Source organism: Lepisma saccharinum, chromosome 13 (genome assembly GCF_977018435.1).
Source record: "Lepisma saccharinum chromosome 13, izLepSacc3.1, whole genome shotgun sequence".
NCBI lineage: Eukaryota > Metazoa > Arthropoda > Insecta > Zygentoma > Lepismatidae > Lepisma > Lepisma saccharinum.
Genome location: NC_139241.1, coordinates 544,090 through 569,149, shown reverse-complemented (window position 1 = coordinate 569,149; position 25,060 = coordinate 544,090). Strand labels below are relative to the sequence as shown.

The following is a 25,060-nucleotide window of genomic DNA, read 5'->3' as shown; positions in this document are numbered from 1 at the left end:
CTTAGTGGGTAGGAAACACGAGGCTGCTCACCTGGAATAGCGATGTAATTGTCGATTACTGGAAACAATTCCTGAAGAGCGTGCCACTCCTGCAACTGTAGTTCAACACCGGCCGCCCCGCTTCTGTGTAGCCTGACCACAGGTTGGAAATCCAGATGAGAGGAAAGTCCGATTGAGATAACTTTTGTTTTCGAAGCATTCAAATAGTAGACGTGATCAAATAATATCGACTGGCGTATAAGACTAGTTACTTGTTTTTGTTCTTCAGGTAAATGCTGATCGCTCTCTTTCTGAAGAACCCCCTTGAAATTAGTGTACGGTTGAAATCTTTTTTTCAGCGGCATCGAAATAGAGGATTCCATGACTAACAACTGCGAGATACTGCATGTCGCAGCGTGCAGGTATACATTTGAAGAAATGCGTGGGTGTGTTTTTGAGACGCATGCGCGCGTAGCAAACCAAGCATGTGCTGGACAAAAAAGGTGGAGGGGGCGGGGCATTACAAAGATCAATGGTGAGAGAAAAATCAGCAGAATATCATAAACGTCATATTGAGGAAATATTGGATAACAAATATTAATTAATTTAATTAAAGCATCAACCGCATTGTCGATCTGAAATTAGGTTTATAGACAGGGGGCAAAATGGAAAATATCGACGATGTTCTAGTATTGGATTGTTTCTGTATTTCCATCGGTATAATCCTCCACCACATTTGAAGCATACTGTTTTATCCTCTTTTTGAATGTAAAATAATCCTGCTTCGGACAGAGCTTCTACAAACGGGAATTCTTTTGATTGCCAGTTTCTGAAAGAGGACAATCTAGCATTGAAAGATCCCATCTCTGGATATTGCGTCATTGTTCTGTAAAGACACAAAACAAGATAAATATTATAAGTAAGCTGTTGTAAACTGTAACGCTACAAAATTATTAATATACTATTAGGACTATATGTAACTTGTATAAAATTTCAAACAGTATTTACTGTCAATATTTTCTAGTATACGTACCGAGTATTATAAATTTAATTTACGAGTCAGCAAATAAGTTGTTATAATATTGTCGTTTTTTATCGGTACTGGGAATAAAATTTGAAATTTATGCATGGGTTTACCAGAGGCTCTATGGAATAAATACAGAAAACAGTAATGCCCACAGTACACAGACCCGTAACTTTGTATCTGATGAGTGTTGTACGTATAGAATTTAGAGTTATTTTCCAAAAATCGCAAATGGTTATGCACATGTGGAGGTTTTCCGTAACTATCAAAAAATTCCCCCCGGGAGTTACTGTCTATGTAAATTGCTACCCAGTGCTTCCCGGGGCTATCTTTGGGATCTGTATTTACAATCAACGCTGCTGGTAGTTCCACATGTACAGGTAATTCATTAGCTGCGAAAACCCCAACATGATGATTGTCAAAGGCTCTATTTGATATTAACCCGTGAAGCAAATTTAAAGTCGACAGCATTGCGGGACACTAAATAGTAATATTGTGCAACTCACCTTTTTATACTTCAAAGTAGACGGTACACGTCACAGTAGATTCCAGAACCAATTTGATCTGGGCCACCAAGCTGTTTATCGTTGTTGAAACAATGGAGAGCTATCTAACACAACGCTGATGCTCGGAATATGTAGGCGGGGTTTACAAACGCGCATGCGTACAATGCTATCAGGCATTTGTTGTGCTGTTGTAAAATGAATTTTGTACTATAAGAAAATTGTCTGTATGTGTGTGTGTATATATATATATACAGACACACACGCATATTTATTTATTGATGAAGTGTGTGTATATATATATATATATATATATATATATATATATATATATATATATATAATACAATACAATATAATATATATATATGTAATTTGAAGATACAACATATCAGTAAAATCTAACAACTAGAAAAATATTCATAACACTCGACTTTTATATTATATGTAATTTAAAACATTCTTCACAGTTTGAGAAATGGAGTGCTTGTGGAAGCACCCGTTCTCTGCAATATTGGCTGGTCCATCAGGATGTGGAAAGACATATTTTGTGAAGCATTTTCTCCAGTGTTTACCCCAAATGGTAAATGTAAAATTCAACAATATTTTGGTGTGCTACGGGGAATGGCAATCTGCATACAATGATTTCCCTGGTTTTGTACAATTTCGGGAAGGAATGCCTAATATTGACCAATTTGTGCCAAATTCTGGACCTCATCTTATTATTATCGATGATCAGATGAGGGAATGCGATCAAAGAGTCACAGATTTATTTACAAAAGGGTGTCATCATCGTGATATTAGTCTTTTCTTTATCACTCAAAATCTATTCCATCAGGGAAAAGGGAATAGGGATATATCTTTAAATAGTCATTATATTGTATGCTTCAAAAATCCAAGAGACAGAGCCCAAATTAATTATTTATCTAGACAAGTATACCCGGAGAATCCAAATTTTATAAAAGGTGCATATTACAATGCCACCGCTGAACCCCATGGATATTTGCTGTTTGATCTGAAGCAGAACACTCCGGAAGAAGTACGTTTTCGGTCGCGGATATTTCCCGACGATGATATCAATTATGTATATATTCCTACAAAAAAAGCAAGCATAATCACTAGTCGTTTATTCTGTCATCATGGCTCCAAGAGTGAAACACGCTAAAGTGCTCCAAGTTTTGTCGGATGCTAAACCAGCTCTTCGCACAGCGATATTACAAGCTGCTGATTCTTCCTTAGTTAATTCAATCTGTGAGTGTTGTTACAATGTTCTAAAAGGGAATGTTCCTCTTTCAACACCTCAGAAAACAAGATTGAGCCGGTACAAGAAGGTGATACGTAATCTCTCTGCCAAAGGACGCTCTACAAAGCAGAAGAAACAGATACTAGTGCAACACGGAGGATTTCTACCTGCGTTATTAGCCCCTTTAATAGGAGGTGTGTTATCAAGTTTATTTAAGTGAAAAAAAATCTGAACATGGAGCATGCCAAAAAAATGGTTATAATACCTCAAGAATTTATGGATAACATGAGACATCCTGTTATGTCTGCACCGTCTACATCCTTATCGCAATTGGATCAGGATATGCAAGTAATTTTGAATCTCAAAGGTCTTTCGGATGATGAAAAATGGAATCGTTACAGTATTGTGCTCCAAAAATTTCTGTCTATTACTCGAAAACAAAGAGAACCTGTGTCGCTACCGATTACAGAATCTACTGAGAAGTTGACTGATATGAAAGAAGAAATTCTAGCTGCTACACCTAGCATGTATCGTAGAAAAGCCGAACTGTTGTATGAACGTCTTTTACATAATAGTAATATTGATTGGGATAAATATGGGGCAGTTTTTATTAACAATAATAAAATTGAAGGCTCAAATATTGTCGATCTAGTATCGGATATAATTCGACCACGAAAAACAAGCAATCCTGTTGGGTGGCAACTATTCAATAGAGCTCTGGCGTTATCTAATATTCCTCAAGAATATATTGGAAACCCCCGGAGACAGGAGTTTATTCAACAGATTGTTTTTGGCAACCCCGGACGCCATGTTCCGCTGTCCGGAGCTAACCAAGAAGAGGCACAAGAATTAACAGAAGAAGAAGAAGAAGAAAAGGAACCAATTTCTTTTGTATCATCATTTCCAGGGCACAAACGTAAACGTACTGTTCCAATTTGGTCAAGATACAAACCATGAGCGAAAAAATATTAGAGAATATCTGGTACAATCCATCTCATCCAGCATCCTATTCTACAGCTTCAACACTATGAAAAGCTGTAAAAAAATCCATACCATTGTCAACAATCAAACATTGGTTGACAAATCAAACTGCATACACTTTGCATCGACCTGTAAAGCGTCGATTTCCGAGAAACTTTTATTTTGTGCATAATATCGATGACCAATGGCAGGCTGACTTGAATGACATGCAGAGTTTGCGGAATCACAACAAAGGGTACAGATATATACTCACAGTTATCGATATTTTTAGCAGGCATGCTTGGGCTGTCCCTGTAAAAAATAAAACTGGTGTATGTATAAAAAAGGCTTTCCAGCAAATTTTCAAACAAAGCAAAAGAAAACCTTTGAAATTACAAACTGACAAAGGCCGTGAGTTTACCAACAGTATTGTGCAGGAATATCTCAAAAAACAAAATGTAATTTATTTTACAACAAAGAATCCTGATATTAAAGCTAGTATTGTTGAAAGATTCAACAGAACTTTAAAGGAACGCATGTGGAAGTATTTTACTAAGCAAAGAACCAGCTGTTACGTTAATGTACTCCCAAAGCTTTTGAAAGCTTATAATCATAAAATTCACTCGAGTATTAAAATGGCACCAGCAGATGTTACTCCTGAGAAGGTTTTGAAAGTATGGCACAATATGTATGACAAAAAACTCAAATCTGATTCATCTCCACTATTGTCATTGAAGATGCCATTCAAAATAGGAGATACAGTGAGAATAACAAAAACCAAAAAACGCTTTGACAAAGGTTACATGGAAAATTGGACAAGAGAAATATTTGTGGTGGAACGTATTTTGAAAAGAAATCCTCAAGTGTATGAATTAAAAGATCTACAAGGACAGAAAATCGATGGAACATTTTATACGGAAGAGTTGCAATTGGTCCGCTTACCGGATATGCATGAAATTGATAAAATCCTTGCGACCAAAGGTAAAGGAGCCAGTAAAAAGTTGTTAGTTCATTGGAAAGGTTACTCCAGATTATTTGACAGTTGGATTAGCGCATCGTTTTTGGAGTCAAAAAAAGAGAGAGAGAGGCATAAATTTTTGTAGGTATTCTCATCAGTGGTACAAATAACCTTCATAACACATCATGAGAAAAGCAAACGCTTTCTACCTTACTTTGCCTAGTAACAGTTCCATGAAATATTTCCCAAGTAATACTCTAACTAATTACACCACAAAGCTTCAGAACCGTGTGGAGTTGGACACCAACAAATGGGAGATGGCATTGGTAGAAGTGCATTATCCTTATTCAATACTAAACATTACAAGATTTAACAACTATATTCAATATAAATCTATGGATGATGTCAAATGGAACGAACTTCGAATATCCGAAGGCTATTACGCATCTATAAACAGCATTGTTGCAGAAATCAATAAATATTCTGAAACATTAAATTTTAGTCTCCGAAATCATCCTGCGTACAAACATGTGACTGTTGATATATCTACCAAGCAGAGAAACATAAATGTACGATTGTCACCTCAACTGGCACGGATATTAGGTTTTAAACCGACCGATGATCTATCAGAAGTAAAAATTGGACGCTCGCCTCCAAATGTTGTGAGAGAAATTCCTTCCCAGATGTATATTTACACAGATATTGCGGAATCACATATGGTGGGAGATGCTGTCGCCCCTCTATTACGTATTATAAACATTAATCCTATGGAACATACTTTTGGAAGTGATGGTGTGCAAATTTTCGATTCACCACATTACATCCCAGTGCAGAAACATAATTTCGAACAAATAGAAATTGACTTAAGGGATAGCACTGGTGCACACATCCCATTCTCCTTCGGACTAGTGTGTTTGAAACTTCATTTTAGACGTTGTGGTGAAAAGCTCTGATTATGAATGACCCATATTTTCAATACTACCATCAACAAGCTGGATCTGGTGTGGGTAACATATATTACGGTGCTGCCTATCAAAAAGGACATGGCATTGGAAGTTTTCTTGGAGGACTTTTTCGGTCAGCTTTGCCTCTTATCAAAAAAGAAGCGAAAGCTGTAGGGAAAGAAATGTTAAAAACAGGGGTAAATGTGTTAGGTGATGTTGTAGACAAAACACCCCTAAAACAGTCACTACAATCCAGAATTTCGGATGCCAGATCAAATCTTAAAAGAAAAGCTGAAACAAAGCTAAAGGAAATGATTGGTTCAGGTTATCAGGGGCATAAACATTTCAAAAGGAATCACTCTGCTTCGGGACAGCGAACTGGAAGGATCGCTCAGAGAAAGAAGAGATCCAGTGCCAATACAAACACCAAGAAAACAACCAAACGCAACCGTAAGAAAATTCAAATAACATCAGATATTTTTGATTAGATATGGCGCTAATTAGGGAGAAATCATGTGAGTGTTTTAAAAGTGAATTGGATATTTTCTCGGTAAAACCTACTCAGACAAGCATCTTAGAACACCACACCATCGGATACAAACCTGTTAGTTCTCTGGCAAATAATGCACCCACCGAGTTTGTAATACCTGGACATGGTGATGATTATATGGATTTAGCACACACAATGTTGAATATAGATGCCAGAATTGTAAAAGCGAATGGTCAGTTATTGCTACCCACAGATAAAACAATTGGACCTGTCAATGATTTTCTCAATGCAATGTTCAGCGAAGTACAAATCTACTTAAATAACAAACTCATCTCGTTTCCATCTCACATGCACCCATACAGGTCTTATTTTGAAAAAGCACTGAACTATGACATATCTGCAAAATGATCTCATCTCCAAAGTGCATTGTGGTACAAAGATACAGCAGGCGCTTTTGATAACGTTTCGGAAGACAACAAAGGCTTTACAAAACGTAACCAACTAACAAAACAGAGTAAAACATTTGATATGTTTGGTTACTTGCATTCTGATATTTTCAATCAAGAGAAATTTTTGATCAATGGAGTGGAAATGCGAATAAAACTGATTCCTTCGAAAAACACTTTCTGCTTGATGGGATTAGATGACAGTGAAGGCAAAGTGGAAATTCTGGATGCTACACTATATGTGAGAAAAGTATCGGTCAGTTCATCCATCAAACTTAGTCACAATCGCATATTGCAAAAACATACAGCAAAATACCCTCTAACAAGAGTACAACTTAAAGCTGTAACTATTCCAAAAGATATTGTTTCAAAAACAATTGACAATGTGATACTTGGACGTCTTCCGAAACGATTAGTTGTGGGGTTTGTTACCAACGATGCATTCAACGGCACTCTGTCTACAAACCCATTCAATTTTCAACATTTCAATTACAACTTCTTTACTTTATATGTTGATGGAGTCCAAATTCCCGGCAAACAACTTCAACCAGACTTTGAAAACAACAAGTACATAACAGCATATCACACATTATTCTCTGGAACAGGGATACACTATATGGATGAAGGAAACAATATATCGCGTGAGGAATACCCCCAGGGATACGCATTACTTGTTTTCGATATAACACCAGACGCAGCTGCAAGTGCCATATCCCACTGCAGTCTTCAACGGCAAGGGGCTGTTAGCTTGGAAGTCCACTTCAAATCGGCTTTGGAATCTACTGTGACTTGTGTTATCTACTCTGAATTTGACGCTCTCATGGAAATTAATAATCAAAGAGATATTCATCTGGATTAATTGTATAACAAGGTGAGTTGCACAATATTACTATTTAGTGTCCCGCAATGCTGTCGACTTTAAATTTGCTTCACGGGTTAATATCAAATAGAGCCTTTGACAATCATCATGTTGGGGTTTTCGCAGCTAATGAATTACCTGTACATGTGGAACTACCAGCAGCGTTGATTGTAAATACAGATCCCAAAGATAGCCCCGGGAAGCACTGGGTAGCAATTTACATAGACAGTAACTCCCGGGGGGAATTTTTTGATAGTTACGGAAAACCTCCACATGTGCATAACCATTTGCGATTTTTGGAAAATAACTCTAAATTCTATACGTACAACACTCATCAGATACAAAGTTACGGGTCTGTGTACTGTGGGCATTACTGTTTTCTGTATTTATTCCATAGAGCCTCTGGTAAACCCATGCATAAATTTCAAATTTTATTCCCAGTACCGATAAAAAACGACAATATTATAACAACTTATTTGCTGACTCGTAAATTAAATTTATAATACTCGGTACGTATACTAGAAAATATTGACAGTAAATACTGTTTGAAATTTTATACAAGTTACATATAGTCCTAATAGTATATTAATAATTTTGTAGCGTTACAGTTTACAACAGCTTACTTATAATATTTATCTTGTTTTGTGTCTTTACAGAACAATGACGCAATATCCAGAGATGGGATCTTTCAATGCTAGATTGTCCTCTTTCAGAAACTGGCAATCAAAAGAATTCCCGTTTGTAGAAGCTCTGTCCGAAGCAGGATTATTTTACATTCAAAAAGAGGATAAAACAGTATGCTTCAAATGTGGTGGAGGATTATACCGATGGAAATACAGAAACAATCCAATACTAGAACATCGTCGATATTTTCCATTTTGCCCCCTGTCTATAAACCTAATTTCAGATCGACAATGCGGTTGATGCTTTAATTAAATTAATTAATATTTGTTATCCAATATTTCCTCAATATGACGTTTATGATATTCTGCTGATTTTTCTCTCACCATTGATCTTTGTAATGCCCCGCCCCCTCCACCTTTTTTGTCCAGCACATGCTTGGTTTGCTACGCGCGCATGCGTCTCAAAAACACACCCACGCATTTCTTCAAATGTATACCTGCACGCTGCGACATGCAGTATCTCGCAGTTGTTAGTCATGGAATCCTCTATTTCGATGCCGCTGAAAAAAAGATTTCAACCGTACACTAATTTCAAGGGGGTTCTTCAGAAAGAGAGCGATCAGCATTTACCTGAAGAACAAAAACAAGTAACTAGTCTTATACGCCAGTCGATATTATTTGATCACGTCTACTATTTGAATGCTTCGAAAACAAAAGTTATCTCAATCGGACTTTCCTCTCATCTGGATTTCCAACCTGTGGTCAGGCTACACAGAAGCGGGGCGGCCGGTGTTGAACTACAGTTGCAGGAGTGGCACGCTCTTCAGGAATTGTTTCCAGTAATCGACAATTACATCGCTATTCCAGGTGAGCAGCCTCGTGTTTCCTACCCACTAAGTGAGCAACATGAATTGCTGATAACCACACTGTACAATCGCCGTCAGATCATTATAAGGAAGAAACCAGCTTACGGTTCCCTGGAGATAGTGTTCATCGCAGAAAGTTCGTGGCGGAACTTTATGAAGATATTTGTGTGCATCGAGCATGCGAAAGTTATGTGTGAAACAGTGTCGCCGTATCTGAAATCATATTTTGGAAACTGTGTGGAATCTTGCATTCTCGACCTTCGCGAACAATGTTTCGGTTGCACAGATATTTCCCCTGTCCATGCATGTAATAAGGAGAAGTTTGTGCTTTCCCATCTACATGGATGTACAAAACCTGAGCCTTTGTCTATACAAAACATCGACGGAAAAATACTTTCCAAAGAAGTGTTTGTTTTTTGCGAGAACATGCTTGTGGAAAAAATAGTGAAACATTTTAATTCAGTGGTTGCAGCAGAAAATGAATATGATAGTGACACAATTCCTTATGTGTGTGAGTGAACAAACTTGAAGAATAAAAACTTGTTAAATAACATGCTGATAAACTGGTGACACAATATAAACATTTTACATATGTATGTGTGTGTGTGTGTGTGCGGCTCTTTTGAATTTTGTAAATATTGGTAATAAACAGGGATAAAATATATGTCTTGGCTTTTTTTCACTTATCACCCCCTTTAAAAATCCTCATGGTTTATATTTTTACTGGTAACAATCGTTAATAACAACATTAATAATTAACTATATAATGAAAAAATGTGTATTGTGGACTTGTCGAAGATAAAGCATGAGAGCTTTTCTTCACACTGGTAAAACTCGGTGTTAATAACAACATTAATAATTAACTATATAATGAAAAAGTGTGTATTGTGGATTTGTCGGAGATAAAGCATGAGAGCTTTTCTTCACACTGGTAAGAATCTGTGTTAATAACAACATTAATAATTAACTATACAATTAAAAAAAATGTGTATTGTGGACTTGTCGGAGATAAAGCATGAGAGCTTTTCTGCACAGCACTGGACACGAAAAGGCAAGTATCTTTATTTTCATTCTATTTCTAACAATGATTCGCTATTTTTTCTTGTCACTATAAAAAACTAATTCAATTTTTCTTTTATCACATCTGTCGCCATTTTGCTTGTTTTTGTTTAATTCCTCTTTATGCATTGAGGTTAATCGAAACATAACTTTAGACTTTTACATGGAATTGAAACATAGAATCTTGCCTCCTTTGATTGAATCGAACCTGTGACTCCTCTTTGATCACAAAACAATAGTGACGGCCATCTTGCTTATTTTACCTACTCTTTATGCATTTAAGCTAATCGGTACTGGGGCCCCACACGGCAAAACAACAGATTCTAATTTATCTTTATACATTAGCGGTAAAGTCTTTGCGTTGTAATCAAAAGGCATTTTGTTTTGATTTTTAATATCTGTTCCTGCCTAAATACTAATGGGAACTCAACACACTTATTTTTTTTTAAAAAAAAAAAAAACATCATTATCAGCCAATTTGACATTGTGAATCGAACCCCGGGGACCTTTTCATTACAGCATAAACATCCTATTTCCAATTAGTTCATTTTCTCTTTGTGCACAAAAAGCTAATCGGAACTTTTAAACAAATACAATTGAATATCCAATTTTCACCAACATTGGGAATCGAACCCTCAACCACTTGGTTGAAACATCTCGCGGAATAAAAAACACCCCCCCGCGCCCGCGCCGCGCCCCGCTCCGCCCCGCGCCGCGCCGCGCCCCGGTCGCCGCCGCCGCCGCTAAACACAAAACGCGGCCGCCATATTGATTTTATTCAAATACTATTTATGCACAGATGGACTAATCGGGACCTATAATGGCGGGACAAAACAATTGGCCTCATTTAACTACCTAGAGAATCGAACCCGCGACCTCTTCATTACCAGGCGACAACAATAACCACTACCCCAAAGCCGCCATATTGATTTTATTCGAACACTATTTATGCACAGATGGACTAATCGGGGACCTATAATGGCGGGACTAAACAATTGGCCTAATTTAACTACCTAAAAAATCGAACCCGCGACCTCTTCATTGCCAGGTGACAACATTAACCACTAACCCAACTCGATTTTCGAACTCAACCATTTTGTTGCCTTTATTCACACACAGGCTAATCGAGACCATTCAATATTGACATCGTCGCCTTGTAATCAAGGGGTCCCAGGTTCGATACTCGGTGGAGGCACATAGTGGTCCGAATCACCACTTTTCAACTGTAGCTCCAATCCTGATTAGTTTTGCCGTGCATAAAACGGACTTAAAAAAAAAACTAACTCAATCTATCAATCAATCAATATTGACTCTACCAGGAATCGAACCCTCGACGCCTCTTGTTTTACAGAGCAATAACCTTAGCCGCTAAACTTTAGGGGTACAACACCTTCGGCGCCATCTTTAAATCATTTCTTCATGTGTTTGCATCATACGCAATGGTTGCGCGCGCATTTCCTCCAAAGACACACACACACACACAAACATACGCACGTGTTAGGTTAGCATACATCAAGAAACAACGTGACAAATCCATTGACCCCCTCCCCCCACCGCTTCCGATGTCTTCAACGTGATCAGACACGTTCTGCTGACTCAACAATAAAATCGCTCGTACCCCGCTACACCGGATGTAACATAACACCAGCCGCATCAAATTTTTGCTGACGCGTAGGAACATAGTGCTGTCATTCTACTAGGGAGATATGATATGGGTGAAACTTGTGTGTGTGCAGAATGCGCAATACACTTCGCAGACTCATCCCAGCATCCCTGGCAATTTCACGGGAGCTAACGTGCGGATTCACAGCAACAGCGGCGAGAACATTTGTTGCACCTGCCTCACCTGTAGTTGGCTTGTTCCGCACACGTGCTCGTGGTGTTACACTTCCTGTGTCTCTTAATTTAATAAATAACTTACCAAACAGACGTCGAGATGGCTGTCGTCTGTCCGGATATCTCTCTGCGTACACACGGTAGGCTTCTGAGGCATTCTTTCGGCATTCCCCATAAATCAGGATCATGTCCGCTTTTTCTATGTTTGTGAACACCATAATCTTCGCTCTTACCACTACGACTGCTTGCTATGAACTAACACGATCTCGTGGACCTGCTATCAAAACTTGCTCTGCGTAAAGGCAGTTCTGTCAGGCACCTGAGAAGTCTTGCATGGCGTGGTACTGACGGTGAAGTGGGCCACTTGTTAGTTTGTTTACATATTTTCACATGGCCATATCTTCGTTCCTATGTGCAGTAGATGCATGAGACCAACGGCGTTGCGTTTCTCTGCGTGTGCTCTTTTATATTATGCATGTTATTGTATATCGTTCCATTTAAAAAATATGACTTTGCTCCAGATGCCCCATTTGTCGATATTTTTCGACCCACCCCATACCTCCGATTTACGAGCCCCATTTGATATTATTGTTTCCCGCAAACCTCACATCGCTACTGTTTCTGGTTTCTTCGCTTTCAGGTGGTACTTTTAGGTGCCTGACGCCGTATATAAGTGCTCCCCTGTGCTTAGCACAGCCCCCTCTCCAGGGTTTCCCCAGGTACCCATATCATTCGACGCTTATATATAAAAGTCAAGACATAATTGTTCTTAAAATAGCTTACATTTTTGTCGAATTTATTTTCCATAGATTGGGACATTCACCTGTGCTAACGATACTAATTTGTCCATCCAAGTGTTGGATTTCAAGACTGTAGTTGCAATTATATTATGATGTCATCTGGTGTTATAATGAGGCACTTTCACGTATATTTTTTCCAGATTTGTTTTACTATCTATTACACCTACTAAGATATTTTCTATAAACTGATGACAGAATATATTTCTTCTACATTCAAGGTTACATAATTTAATTTTTTTACTTAGATTACTGTATTCATAATAGACATGGTACATTTTAAAATTATTATAGTTAAATCTAAAAAACGTGCGTTGAACATTTTCAATTGAAGACTAAAATCGGTAAACGCTGTAAGTGCCACAATAATTCAAACACCGTATTCCACGTTAAACGGTGACACAGCAGTGCTTTCTCTTCCTGATAGTCACATCTTTTGTAATAAAAAAATGAATTAGTTGTGATTTTTGAGAAATCTAGTCTTTATTTTTTTGAAGTTAAACAACTTACGATGATTCGAGTGCTCAGCAAATGTTGTAGTATTTTATACAGCGCTATAAAAACCGGAGGTGCAAGCGCTGCTTCAAGCTTTGGGGCCGTGGACCGCGATACAACTTTTCTTTTAAAAGGTAGAATGAATATTCCTTTAGTTCTTAGTTCTACAGTTAAATAAAGATGAAATTGAATAATACAATAATGTATCACTTATTTATCACTTATTGAGTAACACAGGTTTGTGTTAAACTTATTTGCAGCAGGACCCCGCAAGAGTGAATAGAGACTTTGCGCGCCTTTAACAAAATCTTTTCTTTGCCCTGCGGTGCTCCATGATTTATGAAAAAAACGAACTTCGAAAGTGTACCAGTGACTTTAGTTCTATTATTGTACACCCAATACATTCATACACTATACAATGGAAGATATCACAATCAGTGGCGTGCCCAGAACTTTCGAAAGAGGGTGTACGTTCTTTTTTAGAAATACTAGGTCAAAAGTGGGTTATGACTCCCATCAACCGCACTTTGGTACGCCTCTATCACAAAACTGGAGACCATTCCCGACGTCACTACTTTCATCCTGGAACACGAGTATTACACTTCTTTCCCGAATTAATTTACTACGTGTTTGATTTCCTCACTTTACCCGTACGTAACTGTGACCTGTGTAGAACGCGCACTTTGGAAACTTCAGCCAATAAAATATTATCTGTGGAATAGTGCTCCTCGGGAAAGATAAACAGGCATGTCAATTTTGAACAATGAGCACAGGTAAACGGAACGGCTGAACGTTGAACAGGCTGTGAAACACTTTACTCATGCCAAAGCATGCCGAAGTTTTTCAAATAATTATTTTAGGCTGAATTTAATATGGTTACTTATTTCTTGTCTCTTGATTGTTCGATATGTGTGAAATGCACATTCATTATTTGCTTTGCTGTGAAATGCAAACTTCTTTCAATAAACATCAGACACAAGACGTGTATTATCTGAGATAAAAACATCATAAGCATGGAATTCATAATTGTAAGCAAGAAATATTATGGCTTGTGGAGGGGGGGGGGGGCAAAAATATTACACACGGCTGGGTCTTGAACATTTTAGTTACGACAGTGATTTTATAACATATACTGCATGGTAGGACCGTAGCTTGTAAGGGATGTGTTCTGAGTGCCGAAAGTTCGGGGTGGGGGGCGCCGTAATGGGCTCCGAGAGAACGTCTTTAATCCGCCACTGTGAGGCAGGGATGTCAAACTTTATCACGGGGAATATTGGAATTCACTATTTATCTAGGGGGAGGTTTCGCGTTGCAAGTGTTCGAAAACGGTTGCAGGCGAGGAGAACACAATGTAGTTCGCTGCAAGTGTCTTGCCAATTGGCTACGAAGTGCAAGTGGAGTTCTGTGAGTGAGTGGGCGTTGGCGAGAGTTCCAGTTTTAGCGTGTCGAGAGTGCCTGTGTGTGTGTGTATGAGAGAGAGAGAGAGAGAGAGAGATCCCTAGCAGTGGCGGCGATTGGTTCCCAAAACCGGGGAAGCAAGGACAGTTAAGCATAGTGCGGGAGCAAGAATTGCACAAAGTGTGTGGGGGTGGGAGGGGGGGCTCGACTCCCTAATCCCTGTCACTGCTCCCTAGCCTAAAATAGGTTACGGATTTGGATTTCTGGTGAAAATGTTTTGATGTCACTCTACTCTAAGGTGAACAGATTTTTAAAACAACAATACGGGACATATTTCATATTTTTCTTCAAGGAAAAACGGGACGGCAAAATCTACACATTTTAATATAAAGACTGTTTCCTCATAAATACTTATGTCTGAAAACTAAATAAATACTGTGTAAATAACTCCAACCAAGCATTCCTTTGACATTGGAAGGCATTCGTTGTTATTTTGCCGATGAATGGGTCCTCTTCTTTTCAAATAACATTTTGTAAAAGTTTACATACGTGTGACTGAAATTCACCTGATTATCAACAGAGCTTTCAGAATTTGTATTGAAAGAGCGTTCTTGTCAATCGTCCATAAACCATTCATATACGAAAACACTCCATCAGTGGTGGCATTAGTTCCAGGTAAACAGTCTAACAGAGAAGAAACTCCAATACTTTAAGAAAATTGGGTTACGGTACATGCATTGTTGGCTCAGTACCAGCAAAGCACACACAGTTCTGTCGTCTTCTACGCTCACATGCCTATAAATTCTAACTCACAGTTAATATTACTTTCAGTGCTTACCCCCTCCCCCCCCCAACACATATGTTTTAAAATGTTCAGCCCTATACTTCGAACAGCAATTCCATACACACTCGCATCAAAACCCACACACCCAGTGGCGGCGATTAGGTGCCAAAACCGGGGGGGAGACAGTTTATTTCCCTTTGTAAATAAGTTTTAGCATATTACGCGGGCAAATGTGGGGTCAACTGCCCCCTCGCCCCCCCTAATCGCCGCCACTGCACACACCCTTACACTTTCTTTTCTTTTAAATATGTTTATCACTCAAACTTTCTTAATTTCTCTTGCTACTATATAACACTACATACTCATGTTAATTCATCTCATTTTCCTTGGATGTAGCTTTTGTACATTTTATTACATCGAGCATCAATCCATTATTTATATTAATATTGTTCTAAATCAAATGTTGTATGGCTTAATTGTAACCCTATTGAGATAAAAAGGTGTATGTTGCTGGGCCTCCCCGGTGGCATAGTGGTAACGTCGTTGCCTTGTAATCAAGGGTTCGATACCCGTTGGAGGCACATAGTGGTTTAGGTCCAACTTTAAACTGTAGATTCAGTCCCGATTAGCCATTCTGTACATAAAGTGGACTTAAAAATAGAAATGTACTATCATAAGCCGATAAGTCATTCATTGCCACAAAAAAAGGGACATTTTGGCGTCCCGTTTTACGTTTAAGGCACGCTTCTGAAGTGGCCTTCTGTCAGCAGCAGATATGTCCTTTGCCGTCAAACATGGCAGTATCCTGTGACGATTTGATTGAGTCATTGCCCTGGTTATACAATGCCAGTGAATTACGAAGTTTCTAAAGGGTTTTCCAATAAGGGCGGGTCGATGTTGAAATGGAATAAAACAAGCTGTGTGTGAAGTATGAACGAAATTCTTTTTTTATTTGAAAGGCCCATGTATGCCATTATGTGTGGAATATAACATCGTTCAAATGTCCGCCGCGGCTTCTCACGGTAGCACTTATCCGAGTGGTCCAATTTTCAATGACACTGCCGCATAGATCCGGCTGAATTTGAGCGATGGCCTGGGTGATGTTGACTTTAAGGGCATCGGTCGATTGCGGCTTATTGGCATAGACCTGCGACTTCAGGAAACCCCACAAGAAAAAGTCTAGCGGGGTCAAATCGCACGATCTTGGTGGCCAATTCACGTCACCTCTGCGAGAGATAACCATCGTTCATGCAGAATGTCCATCGTGCCGTCCGCTGTGTGGCACGTAGCGCCGTCCTGCTGGAACCAAATGTCGTCTACGTCCATATCGTTCAATTTGGGCCAAAAGAAATCGGTTATCTTCGTTCTGTAGCGCTCGCCGTTGACGGTGATGGCCTCACCAACGTCGTTTTAAAAAAAGTACGGACCAATGATGCCGCCGGCCCAAAATCCGCACCAAACAGTAACTTTTTGTGGATGCAATGCCACCTGGTGAACCTCGTGTGGGTTGGCGTCGTCCCATATATGGCAATTTTGCTTATTAACACAGCCATTCATCCAAAAATGCGCCTCGTCGCTAAAGATGATTTTTCGGCCAGAATTGGGGTCCTCTTCCAAACGCTCCGAAGCCCAGTCAGCGAACAAACGGCGTTGTCTATGGTCATTAACTTTGAGCTCCTGGGTCAGTTGGATCTTGTACGGGTGTAGGCCCAAGTTCCGATGCAAAATTCGCCAAGTTGAAGTCTGCGAAAGGCCGAGTTCTTGTGCACGGCGAGGAATTGACTGCCTCAGGTTCTCCTGCAGACTTTCACAGGCCGCGGCGATGTTCTCAGCCGATCTGGCGTTCCTTTGACGTACGGGTGTTGGCTGATTGTTTACCGAACCGGTCGTCTCGAATTTGGCCACCAAACTTTGGAGAGTCGACTTTGAAGGGCCACCGCGTCTGCCGTAAAATGGGCGCAACACGCGCAACGTTTGCACTAACGAACACTCATTTTGATAATTAAGTTTTATCATTTAAACGCGCTGCTCAATCGTGTAACTTGCCATGGTGATTTGGCATCAGTGCCTGAAAAGGAAACAACAGATTAGACAGACGCCACCAAAACAACATGGCCGCCACAGGCTGCCAACATCGACCCGCCCTTATTGGAAAACCCTTTATTATAAACATTCTAAAGGTCTACAGTCATGTGAACGAGAGACAATTCTCAGAAATAACAAATTCGAGATAAAGTAGGAGGAAACGTCCTTCGAGTATTCCACACGACAAGAACACTTATATCGCAGTGGCGTGCGGTGCTAAATGAGGCAGGGGAACAGGTGACCTGCACTTGCCCCCTGCCCTCCCATACTTGTCGTAATATAATACAGAAGACCAAGTAAAATTCAACCCTTGTTGAAATGAACCAAATAAACATATGTTACAAATTGTCAGAAGTTACAACTACATGAAGAGCGTTAAAATTATTACAATACCAATGTTAAAGCAAATATGACATGTAAAGAAAACATTAAAAACAAAATTGTTGATGCGCAACAAAGAAAAATTAATAAAAGCAATTTATGAGTGATAAGAGGAAAGAAATGTTTTGTCGAAACCTGTTTCATCTCTTAAGTAGATTTTTTTTTGGATCATTTCATCTTATCGAGGGGCGCATAAACCTTTCTCATTATATGTATAATATATAAAATTGAAGTTACTGATGCATAACAGCGCCTGAAGGGAAATGTTAGCTGGGGGATGTTTGGTCGGTTTACTCCCGTTTTACCGAATCCCCTTTCCCCGAATATTTTCAAGAGAGGGAATTATCCCTCAACTGAGAAATTCCATGGACTATTTCAACGAAGTCAAAAACTCATTGCACTGTACACCTCTGTTCACATGAAGTGACACTCTCGTTTGAGTTGGAAGTTCATCTTCGGAGGGGATCGAGTGTGTTGGTGCACGCGAAGTAAAGTAAATGTTACAGAGTTGCTTACTAGAATTTTTTCACAGCCTAGCATTACAGCAAAGATGTTTCAATCAGTGGTCTCGAAGTCTCGCGTTAATTTTCCTTGAATCCTTCCCAATAACCGTGGCCTTTTCTTGTTCACATTTATTTTCATCCTGAATGCTCGCGGTCCTCTCTTCTTCTGCTAACAAAGCAATGTCATACACTTTATTCTTCTTCCTTCTATCATTAGCCCTCCTTATTTTCGAAATAGTCTTTACCCATTCTTCTAAGTAGATATTGAATGATGCAGGCGATAGGCAGCTTTTTTGTCATACTCTTCTCACAATTTCATTTCCCTCTGTCATTTCTTCTCCTCTCCTGTTTAACTCAATGTTAGGTGCACAGATTGCTTGTGAGTCTCCACTCTTTCCCCATTTGCACCAATCTTATTCAGTATCACCGTAAGTTTCATCCAATTCACTCTATCAAATGCTTTCTCCAGATCCACAAATACCATGTATAGTACTTTCTTTCTACGTTTCATTTGCCATACACCTCTTAAAACATATTTTTTGTTTGTTTACAAAAAGTAAAGAGATGCACTTTGGCAGTCATAAAAACCTTTATTATTATTATTATTGGTATTATAACTGGTATTACTACTACTACTACTACTACTACTACTACTACTACTACTACCACAATGGCCGTAGGCAGGAAAAAATTTCGGGGAGGGTTCATTCATAATTGTTCCCATGGGCGTCACCAGAAATTTGAATAATAGAGATAATAACAATAATTGTACAATAATAATTAAAATGTCATAATAATAAAGCAATTTTATTCCATAATAATATTATATTATTATTATATTATTGTTATATCCTTGAGGGGGCTTACTCAATCCAGAAGATGAGTGAATATCCAGCACAAGTTTCTTTTTGTATTTTTAAGTTTCATACAGTGTGTACTGATTTGCACAATTATTATACTTCGTCATTAAACTCTAGATACCTTCAAGAAAAAGCTTTAAAAGTTAGATAGAAAGTTTAGTCATAAAGTTTTTGTTGTTTGACTTTAAAATTAAAGGTTCGGAATTTTGAAAAGTGTGGAACCATTTATTCTCTTTAAAAACTTAGCCTGGTGCATGGATTGTAACCTCAATCGCGAACGTAATGCGCTACGAAACTGGAGATCCTAGGTTTGAACTCCTATCAAGGGGGATTTATTTTCGACTTTATCGGACGGGGAATTTAAATGCTGGAAAGGGAATTTTGGGACAATCATAAGGGAATCTTCAGTCTATATTCCTTGTGACGCAGGGACAACACTGGAAAGATGACAGCAGAAGTGATAATGGAGGGGTCGCGGGTGGGCTACGATTCTGAGAATAAATCCTGTTTCAGTCAAGTTTCAGAATTCCAAATGTAAGAAAATTCTAGCTCGATCGTTTCAACATTGTCTCCTTGAAATTTTGCGATGCTTCGAAAAAAAATTGAAAATTTGTTACAGATTTTGGTTTCTGAACTTCCATTAATCCAACATGTCGGAAGTTTCGGGGGAGGGGGTTGAACCCTAGAAACCCCCCTCTAAATACGGCCATGACTACTACTACTACTACTACTACTATTATTACTTGACAAATCATAAAATTCAAATTGAATTGCAAATACTTCGGTGTTGTATACAAGTTCAGACTCGAGTCTAAATTGAGACACTAAATTGTGTACGTATTCAAGGTTTCTTTAATACATATTATATACAACATATATTATTTAAATACATTACACATTCAATACATCCCTCTCACAATAAACCAACAGCAAAAATTACATAAATTGCCTGTGCACGTTCCCTTTCCTCAAAACAATTGTTCATGCATTTAGAACAAAATCAATTAAGACAAGTCTTATTACTATGTCTCGAAATTTACAATGCATTACAGAAAAGAATGATGCATTGCGAGCAAAGCGAGGAAAAAAAAAATTGGATCCATTTTTTTTGCAGGCTGTAATCCATATGATTTAATAGGGCGCAAAAAAATTCACGGGACGCCAATGCATTCTCTCTTTTACAATTTGTGTGCCTCCGCGATGGTGTAGCGGTAACATCGTCACCTTGTGATCAAGATCTCGGGTTCGATACCCAGTGGAGGCACATGGCACAGTGGTTCTGATCCCACTTTAAACTGTAGGTCCAGTTCCGAATAGCCTTTCTGTGCGTAAAGTGGACTTAAACCAAAAATCAATTAATCAATCTTAGAACTTATTTTGAATTAGATTCTTCGGTGCCCAGGGGCGAATCCCGCCGACCCCTAGCTACGGTTCTGAACTTGATAAGACTAAGAAAAGCATGCATTGCGAACGAAGCGAGCAAGAACATTTTACGAAAAGTATTTTTATTTGCATGAAATTTGAAGTTGTGGGCGGTACACTTGGCCGTCAATGTTTGCCCCCCTTGTCCCCCTTTGAACTCATTTCAGTCCAAGGTTGGAAGGGCAATGCCCCCCTGCCCCCTCCTGTGGTTGCGCCACTGGTACTGTCCTTTATAGTACCTCTGATCCATGTTTTATGTGCCGAAGGATACTGTAAAATAACAGACTAACAATAGTTGTAACATACAGCCTGTAATTAACAGAAAACAATATTTTTGTTATAAAATATCGCTACAATTTTACCATTCGAATTACATTAACTCTTTCCACAAATCTCAGAGTGGGCAAGTGCCCCCCCCCCCCTTGCGGGCGTCCTTGTTGGGCATGTGTAAAGATTCTAAACAGTGATGATGCAACATTTATATCACGTGTGTAACGTTTGTTATTAAAATAATAAACGTAAATAACACTCCGCTGTAAACTTGAATTTTTGGACTTAAGTGCTTTTCCTGGACAGCCTAATGTTTGCTTGAAAAAGTGAAATTTCCGGTGGAAAATTTGCTCTCCTTAGAATTCCATCTACCTGCTTGCGCTGAGTTCCCTGGCAACGTTCATTACGTACGTGATGCAGTGTGAGTAAAGAGATCCAACCTAAAATTAGAAATTCCAGATAAACAATGTGCGAAACTGCGAGTCCGCATCTTTTCCATGTTAAATTCGCCTAACTTAGCAACTTCGGGTCGGGTGGAATCTTGGCATGAGCTGTTGAAAAATATGCATGCATTCTGAATACTATTTTACACCGGTTATTATAAATCGGATGTACTCAAATATATAAGCTTGAACGTTTCCGTGAAATGTCAGCTCAACATAGAAAAGGAGTGTAGTCATACTCATCTCTACCTCCTTTGTGACGAATCCTTAAGCCTGGTTTACAATGGTCTAGTAGACGGGAGAGTAGCTGGAGCGAGTAGGGTCAAGCGAGCTACTCTCCTCGTGTAAACAACTGAGAACAGTAGTGGAGCCAGTGCTCGCTCCAGTAGTCAGGACAGTCGAGTGGCTGTCGAAGGAGGACATCGACTCGACCGAGTTGCTTCCTTCCCCATTGTTTTTTTACTCAAGCGTAAACTCGACAGACCCCACTCAATCAATGTAAACACTTTCTGAGGAGAGTTTAGCTTCTGCGTTGTGAGCTTGCTTCTTTTATTTTTAATCAACCATGAATAGGTAGTGCTCCAAGTACGACAACATAAAGTTTTTACGTGAATATGAGTGTCCATGGAATTTGTGTCGATTATAGGGAAAAAACTACGGGAGTATGAGGCCATAGTGCAGGATATGGGACTTTTGATGTATTTTCCGTAGGAGAAGTAAACTTGAAAATTAAGAATTTACGTTTTACGTACAACCAAGAACGATTGAAAATAGAAAATCAACGACGTCGATGGGTTTATTCTGTCAAAAGAGCACCAAACAGCTGAAGCTACATGGGCGTCCGGAAGAGGGGGCAAGGGGGGGGGGCCGTGGCCACCCCTGGTAAATGAAAGTCAACCAAAAAATATGTATTTCACACATATAATTTCATTTTAGCCACAATAATTTGTGTTAATTATTGCATGAACACCATAAATTCAAATTAAAGCAATGTTTTTTTATGGAACAACACTATTTTTGGTGAAAATTTGCCTTCGTTTGCCCCCCCCCTCCCCTGGAAAAAATACCTTCCTTGCCCCTACCTGTAAAAAATCCTGCGGACGTTCATGTGAAGCTACTATCCCACTTTGCTGGAGTCGAGTAGAAAGTTTGTAAAAAGCTACTCGCCATAGAAGGAGCAGACAGGCCAGTAACTCTCCCGCTCACTCGACCAATGTAAACCAGTCTTTATGTTCACATTTCATGCAGCGTTTCCAACCTCTCTGCTTCGAAAATTGCCGCTTGAACTGTGAATTCATGCCAAGCGCTACTCAATTCTGATTTGATACTTATTATTTATCGTCGCTTTTCTTGTACTTTTGGCTAACCGCGACCAGTAGCGTGCCCAGGATCTTTGAAGGGGGTTTATGTATACTTTTGTTAGTAGTCACTTTGCAATCTTCTTTTGCCTGTGACCTTCTATTTATGGAATACTTGGCCAAAGGGGGTTATGACAGCCAACCTACCCCCCGCTTGGGCACACCACTGATCGCGAGGATGAGTGATGAGATGAAACTGACGTTGGGACACTCACAAAGGACACGCATGCCTAGGCCGGGATTCCAACCCGCTGCTAACCACCCTGCCACGGAGGCTAAGACTCATCACCATAAGTATTTTTCTGTTTTTATTAAGAACACATTACTATTTTCAGATGCTTGTATTGTGTCCCGCTCCAAAATCTACTTCTATTTTACATAATTTTGGCTAATCGCAATGATGAACGGATAAAATGGCCGATGGGATAGGGCAAATAATGATAGTAATAAAAAGGTAAGGTAAAGGTGACGCTGTGCGTGTGCACACATGCCATGAAGGTATGTGGGGGGTGATGTGGAGGTATAGAGCTCTCTACACATTCCTCATCTTTGCCATAGTTGTAATGGTGTGATCAGCATCACGCCCGGATGCCTTCATCCCACCGGGTTGGGTGGACGTCATGAGGGTCGTACAGAACATGGGAAATGACTGGAAAAATTCGTGAGCCAGATCACCTTTCCCGGGTTTCAAACCCTGCCCTTCCACGTACTAGCCAGATGCTCTCAGTCTCAACTGCGCTACCTCGGCTCTAATAATAATAGTCTTTATTAAAGCATAGGCGTATTTCGGCCTCTTGGGCTGTTCTTAAAACCAACTCTTGTCCATAAGAAAGTGAATAAGATAATTAAAAAAAAAAGAAACATGAAGAATGAAGTAAGTCTTGAAGCTTTCCTGGCGACGAATGATGAAAATATTCTCTCGGGCTATCGACCAGGTGAATAATGATTTCCTTTAGGAGTTTCGCACTTACATCTTCCGTCTTGATGCATTGTAATCAAGGGGTCCCATGTTCGATACCAGTTGCAGGCACAGTGTACAGTGGTTTGGATCTCACTTTAAACTGTAGGTCCAGTTTAGATTAGCTTATCTGTGCATAAAGTGAACTTAAAAATTCAAACACCTCTTTAATGACTGCTCTGCTATGTGTCCATTTTTAGAAGCTGCCAAATATATAAATAAACACAAATATAAAAAATCCACAAGAAAGAAAAAAATATGCATACAGGCTCAAAAGATACAGAGACGTACGAAGAATTAGAACCGGACCAACAGGGGCTGGCGATTTCAATGTGCTTTCCTTTGAGTTCAACTTTTACCACTCTATGCTCCCTAACTAGGAGTTCAAGGAAAAGGAGAACCATTAATTTACTAACCGGCGGCGAATGTAGTGCTTATCTACGCCTTTAACCCTGAACCGTTGCACAGTTCTCCCATCGTGCGGGAATTGTGTTAGTGTTTAAGTTACGGGGAAGTCCCGTAGTTCGTATATACGTTCCAAGTAACAGGGTCCATATATAAAAAAACACACGGAATTTTTTTCAGCTAAATCGTAGCTTGAACTTTAGTGAACTGTTCAACATGATGTCCAAACTAGCCTTACTGATTTTGCTGGCAGGGATTGCAAATGCCAGAATCTACGACAGGTGCGACCTGGCTCGGGAGTTGGTGAACCGACGTGGGTTCAGCATGAACACCATTTCGACGTGGATCTGCATCGTCCAGCACGAGTCCAACTACAACACGGCTGCCGAGGGACACCTGAACTCTGACGGAAGCGTCGACCACAGTGTTGCCAACAGCACGAGAGAAAAACGGGCTAAATCGCACCCAAAATGGAGCTAAAATTCACATCCAAGGGGCTAGATTTACAAAGGTGCGGCTGCGCACTGAAAAAAAAATCTGGTTCTTAATTCTTGGGTGTTTTGGTGCAAAATTTCTGAAACTCAAGAACCACAACTAATCAACTGTCAAGATGAGGGGCATACGCTCAACTAAATTAAATTTTCTTAACTTAAAGAATTTATTTCCCCCTTAAATTGTGGTGCAGTAGATTACACAAAAGCATTACACATTTTCGGCATATTCCTCCTTCATATATATATGCACACGTACACTCACACACACGCACGGCCGCACGCACCGCACTTATGTGAACTTTCAAGGACCAGATGCAATGCAACTGAACAAAGATTCGCATTTTCTGGAATCGACTTTATCCGTAATTCGCCTCGGGCTACACAGCATACCAAAACCAGATACAAGGGGATAAAGTGACAATGTGCACTTGCTACCGGCTCCCCAGGAGGGGTCGCAGGACGAGCTTGCAGGTGCAGAGGAGAGTCGGTTAAGTGAATTCTTCTTTGCAGTTTAATGAAATACCAATAAACATTTCATTACTGAAAGGGCTAGATTTGTAGCAAGATTTCTCTCTGTAGGGCTAAAAAGCCCCTTGGGGCTTTTGCTGAATTTTGGG

General features: G+C 39.5%; 1 protein-coding gene across 1 annotated transcript in view; it reads left to right on the top strand.

The window, feature by feature from the left end:
• LOC145997107 (lysozyme c-1-like) overlaps positions 1 to 24,429 on the top strand; it is a 37,791-nt gene extending 13,362 nt beyond the window's left edge. The window contains exon 2 of the mRNA XM_083133733.1: positions 24,130 to 24,429. Coding sequence (XP_082989859.1) covers positions 24,130 to 24,429 — 300 coding nt within the window. The remainder of the gene's footprint in view (positions 1 to 24,129) is intronic.
• The last annotated feature ends 631 nt before the right edge of the window (positions 24,430 to 25,060 follow it).